The following is a 19,031-nucleotide window of genomic DNA, read 5'->3' as shown; positions in this document are numbered from 1 at the left end:
CCAATACTTTTACCCATATCGCATATCCTATATAGTGGCATTAGTTATAAGGAAAAAAGTTATATTGTGTACATTTCAAATCTTATCTCTAGTCTTTGCTTTTATGGAAAAAACTGGGTGAATTTGTTTATCAAAAGCCCAGCTAAAGCTTGAATAATTAACAGTGAAGTTATAACATACGAACACAAAGTTCTATGCTTTTTGAGTTGTACTTCCTGGTCTTTGATGTATTTTTCATAATTCTTCCATTCCTGGTGATCTTTGCCGTTGCTCCCTATGTCTATTCCAAATTGTCGTCCAATCAGCATTTGACCAGTGCATAACATCACTGAACAACGCTCAGTACTGCACGGAAACACGTTTGCGTTGGTTGAAACCCTGCTACAGTTTTTCAGTAAATGGTTGAAAGAGACATACTTTGTTGGAGCATGTGTCAATTAAATGCTTGGACTTTGCTTTGAGAAGACATAAATTGACTCGATTCTTTTTTGGCTTTAAAACAAGCCATTAAAGGAATAATGCAGAAGTATTAGTCTGTCAGTAGACAAATGTGCAGCTTTAAACAGCTAGCGGAGGAGTGCCGTCAACCATCCATGTCCTTTTGTTTTCTTTAGTTTGTGTGAAAGGCAAGACAAGTTGTAAAAGAACACACACACACACACACACACACACACACACACACACACACACACACACACACACACATAATGAATCCATGCAGATGCTAACTGATGAACTAAATTTGTTTGGTTTTTAATTCAATCGCAACCCAGGCAGTATTGGCCAACATGGCGCCTACATACTCTGAGAATGACGCAAATGAAGGTCTAGTCACTGAGATAACAGTGAATTATTTAAAGGTCTGTGACACACGCCGATTATTTTTATTTATTTATTTTATTTTTTACAACAAACACTAAATACAAAAGAACTCTGGCTGCGACAGTAGAAATATCTTCCCCGATGATTAAAAAAACCCTCTATGTCCATGGAAACAAGACTGGCTGGTTTCCTTGGTGTGTGTGTGTGTGTGTGTGTGTGTGTGTGTGTGTGTGTGTGTGTGTGTGTGTGTGTGTGTGTGTGTGTGTGTGTGTTCGTGCTCACAGCTGGGTTTGCACTATGCGTGCTTGAAGAGTGGGTGGATGAGTGTGAGTGAATCTTGTGTCTTTGTGCAAAGCTTGCCAGAGGTAGTGTAGGTGTATACTGTGTGTGTGTGTGTGAGGGGGGACGTGTGTGTATGACTAAGTGTATGTGTTTGTGTGTGTTACCATGCATGACTGCAATCCCCCACAAGCTTCCTTTGGTCTCTCTCTCACTTTGTGGTATATTACCCATTTTACTGCTGTGGGGAAATTGGTGTCACAAAGTGTGTGTGTGTGTGTGTGTGTGTGTGTGTGTGTGTGTGTCTGCGTGTGCGTGCATGTGTGTTTGGTCTTTCTGAGGGGAAATTTCCTGCCCCTGGAAGCAGCTCTTGTCCTCAGGAATTTCCTGAGTGGGCAGACGGCGCTTCCTGAATAAATGTTGTTGTTGATGGTGTGTGTGTGTGTGTGTGTGTGTGTGTGTCTATGTGCGTGTTTTAACTCCTCTCTTTTCTTTTCTGAAAGGGAAACTGTTTTCACATGCCAGCGAGTGAGCTGAGCGCAGCCCCCTGCTCTTCCTGTCTGCGACACACTCCACATGGCGTTTCTAACAAGGCGATGGTGGTGGTGGGCTTTCTTTACTCGAAACATCACGAACACACACGTTTTACACACCGATTGTGTGTTAATCTCAGCTGCAAATAGCCCACGTGACTCGAATGCATTTCCTCTGGATAAATGTCCAGTTAATGAAATTCCTTCCATGTGCTTTTATTAACGCTGTGTTTGGGAGATACTTCCTGCCAAACAGGACGTGATTGGGCTCATTTGAAATGTTGAGCATGTCCATGACCTATTGACCTTGATGACTTATGATTTTTAAAAGGAAACTTTGCAGAGTTGATATTTAAAAAAAAAAAAAGAAGAATTTTTTCGAATACAGACTAGTTTAGCTTATTTCCTTTATTCACCTGGATCCCAATTTTATTATACTGCACCTTAGTGGCATTTCATCCCGTCAGCTCTTCCCTAACAGCTGGCTTGCTGAGCAATGCTGGTTTTTGATACCATTAAGTTCAAGGAGCAGGTTTCTTACTGTCAGAAGAACAATTTTGGAGTCATTTTTGACCCAAAATGTATTCGACCCTTGTATTATTAGCATTTAAGTATTACTAATAGGTGAAAATAGTTAAAATCTTTTACCACATGTGACTAGACTGGGGCAAGGTGTTTATAATAATTTTGTACTTAAACTTTGGAATTATTAAATTTTGGAACAAAAGTAATGGAAACTGTCGATTAAAAAAAAATAAACCAAACAATTCCTGGAACAATTCCAGGGTTTTCTTGGCTCAAAATGTGATTTTGAGGCGTGATTATACACCTACACATGATGGGTCTGCAAAGACTTCTTGCAACTTTTATTGAAAATAACTCCGTCATCTCGTTGCTGTTTGGTCGAAGCCGCAGGGATCCAGCGGAGATGCAGCAAAGTTGTGCAAAAGAGACGCAGGTTTGCGATCCCTGATTCACATGCTTGTTCAGAGAGGGCATATGTCTGTATAGGTTCTCAGTTATCATGGTAGTCTTAATACACTTTTTTTGGAGTTGACATTTCATGTCTCAGCAAAAAGGCTAAGAGGTGAGCTGTCTCCAAAAAACTTCCATTGGCCTTCTTTTCTAGCTCTTAACACTTCAGAGAGGACCTTGTCCCTGGGGTTGAGCAGACTCCAAGGCTACAGTATTGAGTCTTATAATGGCCCCTCATGTAGTGAGTTGGCCCCTATAAACATAACCAAGCTCCTAGAAACTCACCTAGGTAGCAAGGACTACTGTTGGTGAGTCTCTAAGACTATGCAGTGAGTTCATCAGTGGAATGAGAGCCTACTTGGAAAGGCAGCCGTTGCTCGGTTATGTTTGTCACAAAGAAGAAAAGCATGCACACACCTACCAGGGAACACCCGCGTGGACATATATGCACCTTGCTTGAGGACAATAAACGCTTTCCCCCACCTTTGTGTAGTGTTGGCACAGGTTTCCTGCTTTTTGTGTTTTACCAGTACTTACAAAAAAAAAAAACCACAGCGGAGGATGGAAGCAGCAATAAACCCTAATGATTCGACAGACTTCAACTGTCACTAAAACTCATTAAGCTTTGCAGTGTGGAAAAAGACAAATTGCTCCAGATTAAATCAGTCAACATTAACGGTCACACAAAATGTAATCTGTGACTGGCCCTGTGTAGTTTGAGCTTTAACCCTCTGTCATTACTGAAACTGCTTTCAGGAGCGACAGGCTTGATGCAAACGACTCTGAGGTTTCGCAAATAGACACTGTCTCATTTTAAAAGAAGAAGGTATGCACTTTGCATTAGATATGATGACACGGATAAATCCTGCCCTCCCATTCTCCACATGCAAAGAAGAACAGGAGTAGTGTGCTTACAGGGTGTGTATGTGTTTCAGACAAGCATGAGCCTTTTGATTTAGTTAACAAACGTCTTTGAAGCTCCTGCATTTTCAAAAAAAAAAGAAAAGAAAAGAAGGGAGAGGGGAGGGAAAAAATTGGCTTCTGAACAAAAGGAAGAGTGGCAGTTGACGCTGAATTCAGGAACTAGCCTACAAGAGCCGGCTTGCTCCTGTGCTTAACAACAAACTATCAAAAACAGGCCGTGCTACTTCCTGGCCATAAAAAGTTTAAGTGTGATTGATGATCTGTTTTATGTTTGTTTTGACTGGATGAAGTCCAGTTTTGCTGGACGGGGACAGGCTTGTGCATGCCGGAGGAGGAAGCAGAGGATGAATATGAGAGGTGGTGGGGGTTGGTTCTCCTGGCTGAAAAGTAAAAGTGTGTGTGTGTGTTCGTTTGGAGGTGGATTTTTCCCTGCCGCACCCACCTGACAGGGAATTGATGTACGGTGCAGAAAGTGAGGGGGTGATGCAGTGTGTGTGTGTGTGTGTGTGTGTGAGAGAGAGAGGAGTAACTGAGAAAACGTGTCACTTCTATCCACATGTCCCTGAGTCAGGGTGTCAGGAGGTCACAACTAACCCGCCTCCTCCTTCCTCCTTCCTCCTCCTCCACTGTCTGGAGAAAGAAAACCTTTCCTCCATTGAGATAGCAAAACCAATATCCGCCTACTTCTGCTTTGAGAGAAAAGACAAACATTTACTGAAGAACTGAGTGACTGAGTTTAAGAGCAAAGTCCCAGCCTTACTGATGCGGTTGTACGTTCTTTTGTTGTTTATTTAGTTATAGTTCATCCAGGTCAGGCCAAGCTGAAATTCTCAGTCTGAGAAGTGTGTGTATCAGTTGTGTATTTTTGTATATATCTAGACTGTTGAAAGTCTGGAGTTTCTGACAGAAAATAATATCTGACCTGACTTTCAGATCCTACTATGACTCAAAATATAGCATGTAAGCAATTTGGTTCCAGTTTTACAAATGAAGAGAAAGGAAACAGGTCCCTCCAAAATGTGATGACGCTCGAACATGACTAAACACATTCAGTCAGCAGCTGTTTGTTAATTGTTTGGAATGAATGCATAAAACTTTTTAGAAAACCTTGGATCAATAAATAGCAACAGTTTTTTTTCTTTTCTATTCTCTTTTATTTTTCTTCTAATGGAAATTTTAAGTGAAACTGATTCTGGCATTCTCATACAGAGACTTGTATCTAGCAACCAAACTAGAAACGGGGAACACAAAATGTAACACAATAATGCTCCAAATTGAATTTAATTGTCCAAATATAATAACAGAAAGTGCTTGAAAATGCTAAACTTATGCAATGGATTTTCCTAAATGTGTTGTTGTTCTGTTCTATACAGTCATACCATGAATTTAACTACAGCATGTTTGTGTGTGAATGGTATTGGAATTTGTGTCCTATTTGGCGTAAGTTGTAACATTGTAATGTTTTACAATGTTACAAAAAAAATTGCAATAAGCTCATTAATTTCTCTTGCAGTGGTAGATTGAAACAAAGTAAAGCTAGCTCTCGCTGATCTGGTGCTCTAACACAGTACTTCTCCTCAGTAGGCTTTGGGCCAGTACTATAAAGCTGTAGCATTAAGTTTGACAAAGTTAAATTCAAATTTTAAGTAGAACTCTTCACAGTGGCAACACCCTTAACTCCGGGCAACAGCACGGTTGTATTTACAGTCAGTCGCAGAAAGTTAATAGTGGTACGCTACTATTCAGAGGTTTTACACTATAAGTAAATAGTAGTTATGTTGAAGTCATGGTGCTTGAGAAAGCTTGCTAACAAAACAACAGCCATTAATGACAAAATGATAATCCTTTAAAAGACAGCTTAAGTGGCACAGCTGTGGGACAGGGGTATCAATCTGAAGCTTTTTCTTTTTAGCTAGTCAAGAAGAAAAAAAGAGACTGTTGTCAAAGTTTTTAGCCAGGTGAGAAATCCATAAGCAGGAGAGGCAGAAATGTGAGCGATGGTGAGACGCACACAGCTGATCTGTGATTCTGGACGGGACCTTTTAGCTTCGCAGCAGGACGGACCTCATTAACTCGTCTGGCTGAGAGGGGAAGCTGAGGGCTTCTGTACCGCAACAACGAAACAAGATACCAGTGATCTCATCCTCCTCTTCCCTTCATTCATCCCAAGCGCTCGTGAGTTGCCTTGGCAACTTGTGAGCTCCGTGTGTGTATGTGTGCGTAGTGAACATTAGCGGGGGCCTGAGAAACCACTGAGTGAAAATTATGTGTCATCAGAGAGGATTAGGAGCCCACGGTTTAGTCGAGGGTTTGAGATCTTGCTGCTGTCGTGCTTGAGGGTTTTACTCAGTGTAAACGCAAGCATACGCTCTCATGAAGACTGTTAACCTGAGATGCAGTCGGCAAAGGCAGGCCAGCGACAAGGGGGGCTGGAATTGATTTTCTTCCCGCAACAAATCTGTTAAAGATTCTCTGACAGAAAACAACCAAAAAGGACAAATTTATCGTCTCCAGATAGCGCGTGAAAGTATCGAAGGAACAGAATTTCAGGTTCAAAGCAGCTCTCTCCATTGCCATCCATTTTCCTTTCCACCTCTAAGTAAGCGAAGGATGTTTGTGTCTTAGCGTTTCCTGTCCTGTTTAGAATCAGTTCCTGTCTACATTACACGGATATGAGATGCACAACAAGATCCTGAAAATGAAACTTGAATGTGACTCAGAAATTATCCATGTTGAAAAAACATCAAAGTGTTCTTTTGTCAATTCAATAAGCATAGAAGACAGAAACATGAGAGACAATGATGACTGTGAATGATCTGCAGCTCGGAGAAGCTTTGGAAAACTAAACCAGAAACTGGTACAGTTAAAAACATCTCCAGTAAGACTCGATTAATGAATTGTTTGGCTCATATAAAATCCCTGCTTTGGTTATGTGAGCATTAATTTGGCAGGACCACCTTTCATTCATGTCCCAATTTTCTTATAAAGTCATTTTGGCTCAGCCTGTACTGCTCGTGTTTAATACTGCTATGATACTTCTTGCCTTCTCTTTGATATACATAAGTCTTACTGTGAATTAACAACAGCTTTCATTAGTTACCTGGTCCCATTTGTGTAATCCATCAGAATCAAATAACTTGTGTTGAATGAAATCCTGACTCTATGACATGGATAATATCCCCCATAAAACCTAATGGGCATCTAAATAGGAAGTGATGACCTCAGAAATAATATGTAAATGTGGAACCAGTAGTACTTGACATCTAGGCTTTGGCTTCATCCCCAAAGGGTGGAGAACCTTTCACAGTCAGCTTGCTGAAGAGATGGCGTTGCAGCTTTAGATGTATGTTGCAGTGAGGGAATGCTGTTTGACACAGACTGGCTGTAGCTTGTTTGATTTACTTCATTTTGGTGGCACATATTTGGTGTTTCATACACTTTGCTGCTTTAGTTTGTATTATTTCTTATACATTTTTATGATATAGGTTGATTGGGGTCAAAGACCTTTATTGGCAAATAAACCTATGTATCCAGTATATATGGTGTGGAGACTCCTTCTTCATAGCTTCTCAAACTCTGTGGCATTCTGGATTTTTGCTTTTTTTGTGTTCTAAGCTGATCAGTTTGTAGGCTTCTGCTCATCCTTTGCTCTTTAGGGATTGGTTATAGATCGTTAGTCCAATTTGGATCTCGGGGAGCTTCCTGGCCGTGTACCCAAATGTTAGTTGGATCATCTCTGAGCTACTTGCTGATTGCTTTTGCTTTGTAACATGGTGCTCCATCCTGCTGTAAAATGCACACAGTTTAAAGCTTGTCACCGACTTGTTGTAAGGACCTTTTGAGTCTCACCATGACCGTACATCCTCAGAGATCAGTACAGAGCAACGCAGAGCATGCATATGACTTTAGGACTGACTATGATGTCCGGCTCTGGGAGCTCCTTCTCATTAACTGCATCGTATCTGTTTCCTGTTTGCTTGGCCTTCTTCTCTTATGTCTTTGTTTAGTCCTCTTGTTTTTGTAGTTTTATCTGCCTTATGTTTTTTTTTTCCTCGTCACCTTTTCACACACAATCCACTGCTGTTCTCTCTGCTCTTTGCTTTCTGTTTCCACTCTCCCTTTTTTTTCTCCATGCTGCTGCTGTCTGTTAATAAGCCTCCCGGCATTGCTCTCTAACCTTACCGCAGGAAGTTTCCTGTGCTGAAACAGAGCCCACGCTGGATTGCTTCCTGGCAAAGTGCGTTGTGGGATGCGTGTATTTGGGCCCCCTTCTTCCGTCTTCTCCTCCCTTCTGCTCCCTTTGCTGCTTCCTCCTTTGGGCTCTGTGCAGATGGCTGAGGCCGGCAGACCGGATCTCGGAGGGGTTTTGGCAGAGCAGCACCTCTCTCCGGCCCTGGAGAGAGCATACCACAGCCATGACCTCGTGACCTTGGCTGCACTGCTGCCCGCCTCAGCTTCACTCCTCTCACAAGCCAGCCACGAGGGACAAACTTACAGCTGGTGTATGCAATGCGGATGGCAGTCTGCTTCATTATTGATACGAAGTCCATGACATAGTATTTTAGTGGATTCTAGCTCCATCTCTGCTATGTTATCCATTACTAACAATAATTTACAGTGGGAAGATATGATAGCATTTTACATCAGCTTCAAAGGACGAAAGTGACATATTCATTGTCACACATACTTCAGGCAACAGGAAATGTAGCCTCGCTAAGATTTCTGCTGTGAGCCAAGAAGCAGCTCCTATGAAAAACGCAGAGACCAAGTAAGCAAGCATAAGAAATACAGTTTCTTATCTGCCCACCACTAGCTCCTGTGTTGGTGAAACACCTGCATCACATTCCCTGACACTTTCGTGGGATGCCCGTTGACAAGCTGAGGGTCAGAGCTTGACAGGCTGTGTGCAGTGCTTCAGATAACCTAGGGCTTCCCGGGCCTTATCTGAATACAGAGGTCTAGAAGGGAAGGCAAGAAATAGGAAGCTGACAATCTAGACAGGGTTTCATTTTATATTGATTGCTCTCTGTGAAAACTTCCTTTGTTTGACAGGCTGGGGGGAGCTAAAGTGGGGTGGGGGTGGCTGGCTGAAAGTGAGCACTAGGTTCCTATTACTTGTGTGACAATGACATTGGCGGCCCAAGATAACAGCTGTCCAACTCCCAGAGGAAGTGTTTGAGGCTGGGTGATAAGTGTGATGTAAGAAATGAGTAGTTCTGCTCTGTGTGGGTGTCGTGGATGTTCTGATCGGACAGTGTTGAAAGTCTGTTTGTGTGTTTCTATCCTTGTGAAAGAGAAGAGGCGAGCCTGAGTCATACAGTAACTCATTGGGTTACACCAACAGTAGAAAATGATATGAGGTGGCAGGATCTGTGTCCACTGAAATAAATATGGGTCAGTTTGTGTGCGTCCTGTTATGTGTCTTAAAAATAATCACAGAGGCTAAATCAGCCTCAGTACTCAGAAACTGGTGTTAATTTACTGTGATAACACTTGATCGAATCTCAATAACACAGCAAAGCATATTGGCATAAGCTACAAAACCTGTGTGTTGTTTGCCTATGTAGATTATATTTATGGGAATTTGGTCAATCGGTGTATTTTCTAGAAATATTTCTAATATCTCGAGTCTGGATTTTCCTAAGACTGTTAGAGGAACAGCTTCTAAAATAGTTTCTCATGCTTCAGCTGCAGTGGTTGGTAGTCGTTTAAGTTAAACTGATCCGCTTCTTAAGGGTGATGTCATGAGCCATTTCTGGGTCCAAATGCCCTTGAAGCAAACAAGGAAGGAATGGGCAGCGAGAGAATTTATGAGGCTTAGCGGTGGAAGTTAGCAGTACTGACAAACATTTGTAAAAGCATTAAGTAACCTATAACATAGTTCAATTTCAGTATATATTTGTTTTATCATTTCGCTAGCCAGCGTATTATCCTTACTTAGGTGGTTTAAAAAAAGCAAATTTCCATATAATTTAATTCTTACAGTAAAATTCAGACTTAATGAAAACATTTGAGCAAGAGGCGGTTTGCTTTTTAATTCAGTCTCTTCTTGAGCTTTTTGAAGATCGCTATGCTTTGAGTTAATGTATCATCCTTAGCTTTGAATTTAGCAATGGTAGTTTCTGCTTGTAGCTGGAAGCATACATCTGTATTGCATTCTAGGTAAGCGAAGTAAGTCCTACAACATCACAAACTACAGAAATATTCATCCTTTCTGTATAGTCTCACCTTTATTTTCATCGGGATTCTTTGTTTAGCGATCTAAAGGCTAAGTTTCAACCACAAGAAAAGCTCCCAGCAGATGTTTAGCTCCAGTAAAGTTAGCGCTACCTCTGCAGCAGCTATGATGTTAAAAATCAAATAACTCTGTACGGCTTTCAAGTGAGGCCGAGCTTTCGGTCAGATATTTTACATTTTTGCAGTCTTCTCTCATCTTTCTTCATCGGTAAAGATGCAGATGTTTTCCTCCTCTTCCCCCAGCAGTGAAAGAAACATTTGCAAGCGAGGAGGAAGAAAAACAGATACTGCCGTTCCTGTTTCGCCTGCTCTTTTCCCTCCATGTGCCCTTGTCCTTTTATACACAAACTAATAAACTGTCTGTCCTCTGATGCGCCTGTCTGGAGTTCGGAGAGCAAAGAGCAGGACAGATCAGAACAGATCAAATAAAATAAGTCTGACAGTCTTTCTGCTCTTCCCTTCCTACCTTTTTTCCCATCCCTGAGTCATTCTGTATTCTCCCCCTTAACCTATCATCTTCTAATCTTTTATTCTAACCTCCTCTCCCTTTCTGATGGTCTCCTCCTTCATCTTTTTTTCTTTATCTCTACTGCCGTTCCCGTAATCACTCCCTCCTTTTGGCTTTTATCTCCACTTCCTCAATATCCTTTTTAGTGCCTCTGCCTCCTTCCTTCCTATCCCCCTCCTTCCCCTCCTCCTTTCCTCCCTAACCCTGTCTCCCCTTCCCCCCTCCTTTCCTTCCTGCCTTTCCTACTTTCTTCCCCCCACCCTCACCACCACCAGCACCATCACCACCCACATCCTTATGCTGCTTCTTCACTGAACTCATCTTTGTTTTCTTCCGTCCATTTTATTTCTTCTTTACCTAATCCTTTCTTTTTCTTTCCACCTCCAGGTCTGCAGCCAGTCTTTTGGAGCAGGGACGACGTGGCCCAGTGGCTACGATGGGCTGAGAAGGAGTTTGCCCTGCGCCCGATCACCAGCGGTTCTTTCCAGATGAATGGCAAAGCCCTGCTGCTGCTTACCAAGGAGGACTTCCGCTACCGATCCCCTCCCTCTGGTACCTCTCTTTCTACACGCTTTTATTTCTTTTTTCCGTTTTGAGGTGCAGTCTAAGCTCGGAAAACTGGAAACATCAGTGAAATGTTTAACAAATGAGTCACTTAGATGGATTCCATTAGATATTTGTGTGCTCCAACTAGAGCAGGACTCACTCTGGAAACAGGGATTGGGAAGAAAGAGCGATCTTAGACGAAAAACATGAGACTATTCTTTCGTTAGACAAAAATACTGACACAAAATAGGAAAAATGACTACAAACAAGCAGTCAATGAACATGCTGAAGTGTAGTTTTGCAGTGTTTGGCTCGACTGACCCTGGTTTGCCATTCAAACCGGCAGTAAAGATAATTGTATATGAAAAGTGATGCTACTGCATAGATCATTACATCCTTTTAAGAAAATCACCTAAGAGGACGCTTTGAGAGCACGTCCTCTGCCAAGGTCGATGCCCTATTTCACACAGGGAAGTAGAAGAGGGTTGTTCCACATCTCCTCCAGGGTTCACGAAATTCAGCCTGCTAGTTTTTGCGTAATCCTGGCGACAAACACGCAGACAAACAAAGCTCTCGTGTTGGCAGAGGAATAAAGTCAGCTGGAGCAGGGGATGAATGGTAGCAGGGCGAGGTGACAGTGGAGGGAGGCAGCTGTTACAGCAAAGCTGCTGAAGGGGGAGGAAGTAGGAGACGGTTGATCAGGAAGTACAAGGCAACCTCAACTGTCACCCCGGCAACGCCAGCGGCCAGGCGCATAAAAATAAAACAACAGTAAGTGTTTTCCCCTGACAGAGTTGGAGATTTTACTCAATCGCTCAAGGATGAAGTACGGGATGTGTGATTTGGGTCAGGATGATGAGCAGGCTTGCAATGCAAAAGATATTGTGGATAATATTTAAAGTAATTCATTCGTTACATTAATAAATACTTAATTAGGGAATTTATGTGGACAAATATAAAAGATTCATTTATTAATTTTAATTTAGTTTGTTCTTTTTCTACATTTTTTCTTTCCCTTGGGTTTTTTGGGGATCTGTATATCAGTGGGTTTGGTCCACTCTGTATAAATTATACTATTGATCACCTGAGTCACGTCTAAATAAGCTGGTTCAAGTAACAGTTGCTCTGTTCAGAATATATACATCCCCCTTTTCCTTTTAAAGGATACTGAATGTTGTCAGTGGCTCTGGTTATAGAGGGATGAGAACCAGCTGACAGCTGCTGTCGGGCTCGTATCAGGATGTTTCAGCACTATGCAAAATGTTCACATCCTGTCGAGAAATCGAGGTCTGGGAAATACGTGGAAAATAAGATTCATCATCATTACAGGTTTTGCATTTTTTTTTCTTCCTTTTCTTATGTGACGCTGTGATCGTGGTGTTGGATGGTTTCAGGAGCTACACACACACAGCGATAAGACTGATCATATTTCTGTACAAGTGGTTGTTCAGTCGTGCTCTCACTGTAAACGTCAGTTTAGGGAACAGAGCACATTTTTTGGCTAGTGAAGTATCCATTTCCTCCTTCGCGTGACTATAAGGGTGCTGTTCCCATCAGTCCCTGCTCTCTGCGTATTTCTCTTTTGTAGACGCTCTAAGAATAGAACATTAAAATAATAGCCTGAGTTTTTTTTCCTGGAATGTTAGAACCTGTTACGATTGCAGTGACATGTTTGGACTTGAAAACACCTATTGGGAAACCTGAAACAGTAAAGATAGTTCTCCAGGATTCCAATGTAAGATGGCAAGACAGTTGGGCAATTTCTAGTTGGGTTTTTGGGATGATTTTGTTATTTTAATGGTTTAATGAACTGCCTTTTATGCAGTTTAAACCACAAATAGGCGATTTCCTCGCACATCTCTGCAGAAATATGTGCAATCACCAGTTGTAATGGTACCAAATGTCATCACGTACCCCTAACACTTTTTGCAGTTTCTTTAGTTTGCTGGTATTTGTCATTCATCGTGTACAGTTTGTAGTTTTCAGACAGAATCCAAAGCTGTGGTTTTAAAGCAGCATATTAAATACAGAATCAAAGCAAACACCAGGAAGCAGGAATTTTCCCCACGGTGTAAGTCGGTGCCACAGAACCAGAAAGTGAGAACTGAAAGGGGGGTGTGTGTGTGTTTGTTTGTATATGTGTGTTCGCCATCACTTCCTTTATGAGAATCATTTCCTCGTTCTCAAAGCCTTTGAGATAGTGTGTGTGTGTGTGTGTGGAGGCAGTCCTCTGCTAGAATCACATCCACTGTACCTGTGCTCATTTGTTAACAGTGTAAATATTTTGGGAGCGGAGCTGTTGCCGTCGGTGTTCGGACAAGAAAAACAGCTGTAAATCATTCAGTGAACTTCCTGCTCGAGCTTTGTGCCTGGTGTCGCCACTGCAATATAACCACTTAAAGGAGGACACCGGGGTCATATAGACTCATGGCTCATTTACTTTTGTCAACACATACGGTAGTTGTCGTTATCTCCTAGATGTCCTGACGCTTTAAGCACTGTAGGTATTTGGATTTGTCGAGCGCATTTTCTTGTTTAACAAATCCAAACTGCTCCCAGAGAGTTTCTCTTGTGAAACTAAATGTGCTTCTCATTTGACTAAGCTAATAACTGCATTGTAATGTTTTATCTGCACTGTGGAAGAAAAAATACTTCTGTAAGAGGAAACTGACTGGGTAGGGTCACCCGATAGGGAACTTACAATTCTATACCCTCTGGGTCATCGGGGTACGGTGTTGAATATCGAGGAAAACGTTTTTCTAGGAACAAACAAAGTGCTAGGCTGCTGTATCGTAGAAGCACCTCTCTAAATTTATTCCATTATTGCTCAAGTTCCACACTGCCTGGAAAGCAGAGAGGAGAAGAAGAAGTGGAACTTGAGTCTGTGATCCCAATGCTAATTTGGCCTATTATGCAGGGGTAAAACGGCTACCAGGAGACGCATGGTAACCTCTGACCTTTGCATCTCTGCAGGGGATGTCCTGTACGAGCTGCTGCAACATATCCTGAAGCAGAGGAAGTCTCATGTGTTTTATCCGTCTGCTTACTTCCCTGGGAACTCCTTCCATTCGCTGCCTGAAAGCGCTGTGCAGCACCTGAAGCTCGAAGGTCAGTCCAGTAAACACTCCCCCGCCCCCTGTTCATGCATACATCACATGCATTTGAAAAGTTAAAAAAAACCAAAACAATAATGCATTCTCATTACAGCAGCTTGTCTGCATTACCTTTTTTTTTTTTTTTGCTAATAGTAAGCAAATTTATTTAGAGTGCGCTTAAATAACATAATTCCAATACGGAGCTGGTGTGCTGCATTTTCAGAGTTTTATTGTATAAAGATGTCAGATGTCATGATAGATGGTGATGCTTGTGCCCAAACGGTCATGTGATATGAAAAATTAGAAAATATGATGGAATGCATAAATAACTAGCTGCTGAAATGTCCAATTAACTTAAAACAATTCATGCATGTACAATTTATGTACATGTTTTATATAAATAAATGATTTCCGAGCACCCTTACAGTCATTGTCAGTGTCACGAGTAGAAGTATAAACTCTTATCCAATTCAGAGTTGTGGTGCGGCTGGACTATCCTGCTTGTCTGAGCGCTGGTGTGCGCTCTTGCCAGTCTGTAGCAGGTCTAACGCAGAGAGAATATTCATGCTCACATTCACACCTGTGAAAAGTTTAGAATCACAGTCACTCTAACATGCATGTCTAATACCCAGAGAGAAACATAAATATACTCATTCATTTGCTCTTTAAAGCTTAAAATAGTGCCGATACTATTAACAATTACACCGTACAATAAATATGACAACTAATGTTTAAACTGTTCCCAAAAATTTCTGTCCCCTGTCAGACACTTTGTTTCACGTTTGGGTAATAACACAAAAACGTTGCGATCCACAGCAGCTACATTACCACTGTAGTTAATGCGAGCCCAATTTGTCACAACAGCATCTTAACAAACTCTTAACACAACTACAAGCTGAGATTTTTAAATGATGTTTATCCCGATAAAGGCTGAAATAATATATGTTAATGTAAAATTGTCTTTACACTAATTTAGGAAAAGGTGGCTTCGTAGACTTAGCTGCCACAATAAGAACGAATAGTTACAATGAAACTGTGATTGTAACTCATTTGTTTTGCTGTGATAACGAATCAAACATAAACTGAACTAACAGTTGTACTTTTCACATCTTCGTTGACACTGAGTAATCACTCCGTGTGGGCTGGATAGAGCAGATGAACTCTTAAACCAAGTAACTGAGATAAGACCTTCTTTAACAGCAACAACCACTTTCGAAGTTGCGAATGAAGCTGCTCATGAGAGTCAAACAAAGATCGTTGTGCCATTGTTTGACTTTTTAAGAAATAAAGTGCATATTATCTTAAAATAGTAACAGTTTGTTGGAAACAGCGCTGACATTATTATAAGTAATGCATCTTTGTCTCCATAATAAATCATATTTCTGTGTATCAGGCTACATAAACCCACGTCATTAGACCAATAACACAATTATTGCAAAAAGTTTTTTCCTTAAAAAGGCAACACTGTGAAACCGAACAAAACAAGACTGAATCTGAATGAAAATATCTTAGAATTATTCTGCTACAGATTACGTCTGCCGTTGTCCTCTATGACGCACCGGCGCTTTTACTCGACACCCTGCTTTGTTGAAAACAAGGAAGTAATAATCATGTTCGAGTGGATACCTGAGACTGTTTTCTGGCTCTGATCTGAGGAAATGTGACACACCAACAATGAGATGGAGCCGTAACTTCAAATGTTGACAGTAAAACCTGCTCTACAAGGAAATGCAGCTTTATTTAAACAATAAAGCACACCGAACGCTACAGGCAGACTGCTTTCTGCAGCTGCCTTCCTTGTCTCAGGTTCCACCGCAGACATTTGAAAATCAGAGCAAAATTCAAAGAACAACAGGAGTATGAGTTGTGGCAATTTTTTGCCCAAAATGCCTCAAAAATAAAAACACTAGGCATGCTCATCCAAAAAGTAGAATATTAGTGACACCTAGTGTTTTTGTTTTCGGACTTGTGTGACGCTCGTGATCAGCACCTTGTAGCTGGCTCGCTGTGGTGATAAATCACAGCAGCAGGAAACAAGTTACATGACTATAAAAATATGAAAAGAATTTCGTGCTTTGCAATCTAAACGTTCTCTTCATACTGCTGTTTGTTTCCGGTGAAAGCCAAGCTGGGCATGCACACGAACAGTAGCATCAGAACATTCACATTTTAATATAAGCCAACATCACGGCCCTTAAGTCAGTACAAGTTATGAAAGATTTTAATATTGATAGTGAGTTGAGACTCTGAGAGGGATGCTGTCGTCTTTGAGACCAGATTTAGTCCAAGTGTCACCTTCTGTGTTGTATGTCTCTGCTCAGTGACTGCTGGCCTCAAATAAAGAGCAGTGTTTAGTTTGGTGCTGGCACACCTGTAAGGTAAACACTGGGAGTCATATAAACCTGCTGGCTCTAGGGAAATGAAAGATTTGGTGTTGAGATTCAGATTCTTGATTGTTCTTCTTTGTGTAAATTAATCGAGCAACATGTAGAATATCCAAAATAGAATTTCCTGCCGTATGCTGATCAATTTCCAGCTTACGTTCTAGGAGACTGTTCTGGGTTTACACATTTATTACACTCTGTAAACTGTGCTCTCAGAAACGGTACGACGGGGACCACGTGGTACAGAACCCATCCCCCAGCATCCACCAACCATCGAACTGCGGCACCGCTCCCGCTCGCCGCACCACCCGGCCCCGCGACGATCACCCACCGAGCCGAACCACCCTCGCCCCGCCAATGAGGACTCCCTGCAAACCTTCTCCCAGCTGCCCGACAGCAATCACCACCTGCCGGAGGAAATGTACCCGTTGTCGGTGTCCCCGGCTGCACCCAACGGGCGCTGCGCTACACCCAGAGAAGCCCCCTGTCCAGGCAGCCCTGGGGGCCAGGAGGCAGGCCCTCCTCGCGTTATCCAACTCATGCCCAGCGCCATCATGAACCCTTTGCTCCTCAGTCCAAGCAGGAGTGGCGGGGCTGCTGGCATGGACTTCAGGCACAACCGCGGGGGACCCCTGTCTCAGGTGACGCTGGAGAACGGCCGTGAGGGGAAAGTCCACGGACACCATCATCAGCTAGCCCAGCAGCACCAACAGCAGCATCAGCAGCAACAACAGCAGCAGTTACTACAGCAGCAGCAGGAGGAGGCGCTCTACAGGAACCACGTCATCATGCCTGTGTCTCCTCCAGAGGAGCAGCAGATGCCCATCGGGCGGATAGCAGGTAAGATTTAGCGGCGACGGAGCCGAGCATCAAAGCTGCGTGAGGCGGCATCTGTGGCAGAAACCTTGCATGGGAACTTTTTCAGAGAATCTGCTGATAGCGGCTCACTCTGTCTTTTCCCTGTTGGGTTCTGGCAGACTGCAGGCTGCTGTGGGACTACGTCTACCAGCTCCTTTCAGACAGCAGGTACGAGAACTACATCCGCTGGGAGGATCCGGAGAGCAAAGTCTTCCGCATCATGGACCCCAACGGCCTGGCCAGGCTCTGGGGGAATCACAAGGTACATACACACACGGGCTCTAGGTGTTCAGTGGTTATGTGCAGTGCATATAAAAGAGCAGCACAACAGAAGGGACTTTTTATCGTCATTCCTACAACCATAAAGCTGCACTAACTCATTTATTCTTATAAAACATCAGGACAGAGACTTGATTAACTAAGCACCTTAATCACTGAATAGTGAACTTTTGTTTTTTGGGGTTTTTTCCGACAATTTTGTCGACTTGTTTCAGTTTTATAGTCCTAACAAATGTTTCCTGGCACAACAGATGCTTCTTTTCATCACTCTGGTAGAAATGCTGATAGGATGTAAAGTTGAGTGAAATACAGCAGCTCAGTGTAAACACAGACACACTGATGGATTTAGTGTTTCATCTGTCTTAGCTGTAAGGACACTACCTGTGTGTTAGCCAGGCTTTGTGATGAATTAAATCGGTGATGTCAGTGTCAGTGATTCGGTCGAGTTATGCCGAGAGAGCCAATCTCTCCACGGTGTCCTGGATCTCATCTATGGTGTCCTCCTAGTAGGACATGTCTTAAACACCCCACCTGGAAGTGTTCAGGAACCACCTCAGCTGGCTCCCTTCGAAGGGGAGGAGTAGAGGAACTAGTCCGAGAAAGATCATTTCCTCTGTGATCTTCTTCCAGTCAGAGTGGCAGTAATGTAGCTCAACCTGTAACTCAACAACTTCCCTTTCACGCTCAACTGTCTCTTCACCACAGTAAGTGATGCAGACGCAGCGCTAGAGTCGTGCAGCTTGTGCTTTTATGTGCTGAGTGAAAACACAACATTAGAAGAATAACACCAGTATTTGTGATAAAACACTACTTTAGTTTTGTTAATTTTGGCCAACAATTAAGATGAATTTGTGCTTTAGCAGATGTGATCCTGCTGTAGAGCGCCCCAGCTCTGCAGTGCAGGACAAGCTTTTAGCTAATGGAAGACCGGTTAGCAACACGTGTCTAAATGTTAGCTCCAAAGAGCAGGTGCCGTCGCACAAAGACAAACATGGTGACTGAAAATGTTCCAAAAACATTTTGAGCTCTGACACTGAAACCACAACTACGTGAAGCGTCAAAGGTTTTGTGCATACAAAAAAGACCTTTTGATGGCTTGATTTTCTGGATGATGGGGATTCCAGTGCCCCTCAGGTGTATGTTGTTTGTTTGGCCTCTTGTTTGGTTGTGTATCTCCTACCTCCTCCTGCCTGCTGGTTGTGTAAATTAATAATTATTTGCTGAAACATTAAGCACGCTATACAGCAAACAGGATCTTGCTGTATAGGTCTTTTCAGCTTTTGTGGACTTTTACTGACACCAAGTGGCCAAAATAAATGTTGCTCTTAAATTAAGGTCAGGTCCCCTCACTGTCACACTGACAGCGTTGCTCATGACGCTCCTGCTGTTTTAACTCTTACAGAACAGGACCAATATGACGTACGAGAAGATGTCGCGAGCACTGAGACACTACTACAAACTGAACATTATCAGGAAAGAGCCTGGCCAAAGGCTTCTGTTCAGGTACATCATCTTCTTTTCAAACTTGTCTCGCTGCTCCAAACCGTTATTTACTTTTTGAGTCATCAATAAAACAAAAGAAAACAGGATT

General features: G+C 42.5%; 1 protein-coding gene across 3 annotated transcripts in view; it reads left to right on the top strand.

The window, feature by feature from the left end:
* etv6 (ETS variant transcription factor 6) overlaps positions 1–19,031 on the top strand; it is a 29,186-nt gene that overhangs the window by 9,501 nt on the left and 654 nt on the right. For all 3 annotated transcript variants that reach the window (XM_026146759.2, XM_026146760.2, XM_080292103.1), the window contains 5 exons: positions 10,666–10,830; positions 13,798–13,932; positions 16,520–17,143; positions 17,281–17,423; positions 18,843–18,943. In XM_026146759.2, the coding sequence (XP_026002544.1) occupies positions 10,666–10,830; positions 13,798–13,932; positions 16,520–17,143; positions 17,281–17,423; positions 18,843–18,943 (1,168 nt within the window). The remainder of the gene's footprint in view (positions 1–10,665; positions 10,831–13,797; positions 13,933–16,519; positions 17,144–17,280; positions 17,424–18,842; positions 18,944–19,031) is intronic.

This window comes from Astatotilapia calliptera, chromosome 17, assembly GCF_964374335.1.
Source record: "Astatotilapia calliptera chromosome 17, fAstCal68.1, whole genome shotgun sequence".
Lineage (NCBI taxonomy): Eukaryota > Metazoa > Chordata > Actinopteri > Cichliformes > Cichlidae > Astatotilapia > Astatotilapia calliptera.
The sequence above is the reverse complement of the archived record's forward strand: the minus strand, read 5'-3'. Positions and strand labels throughout refer to the sequence as shown.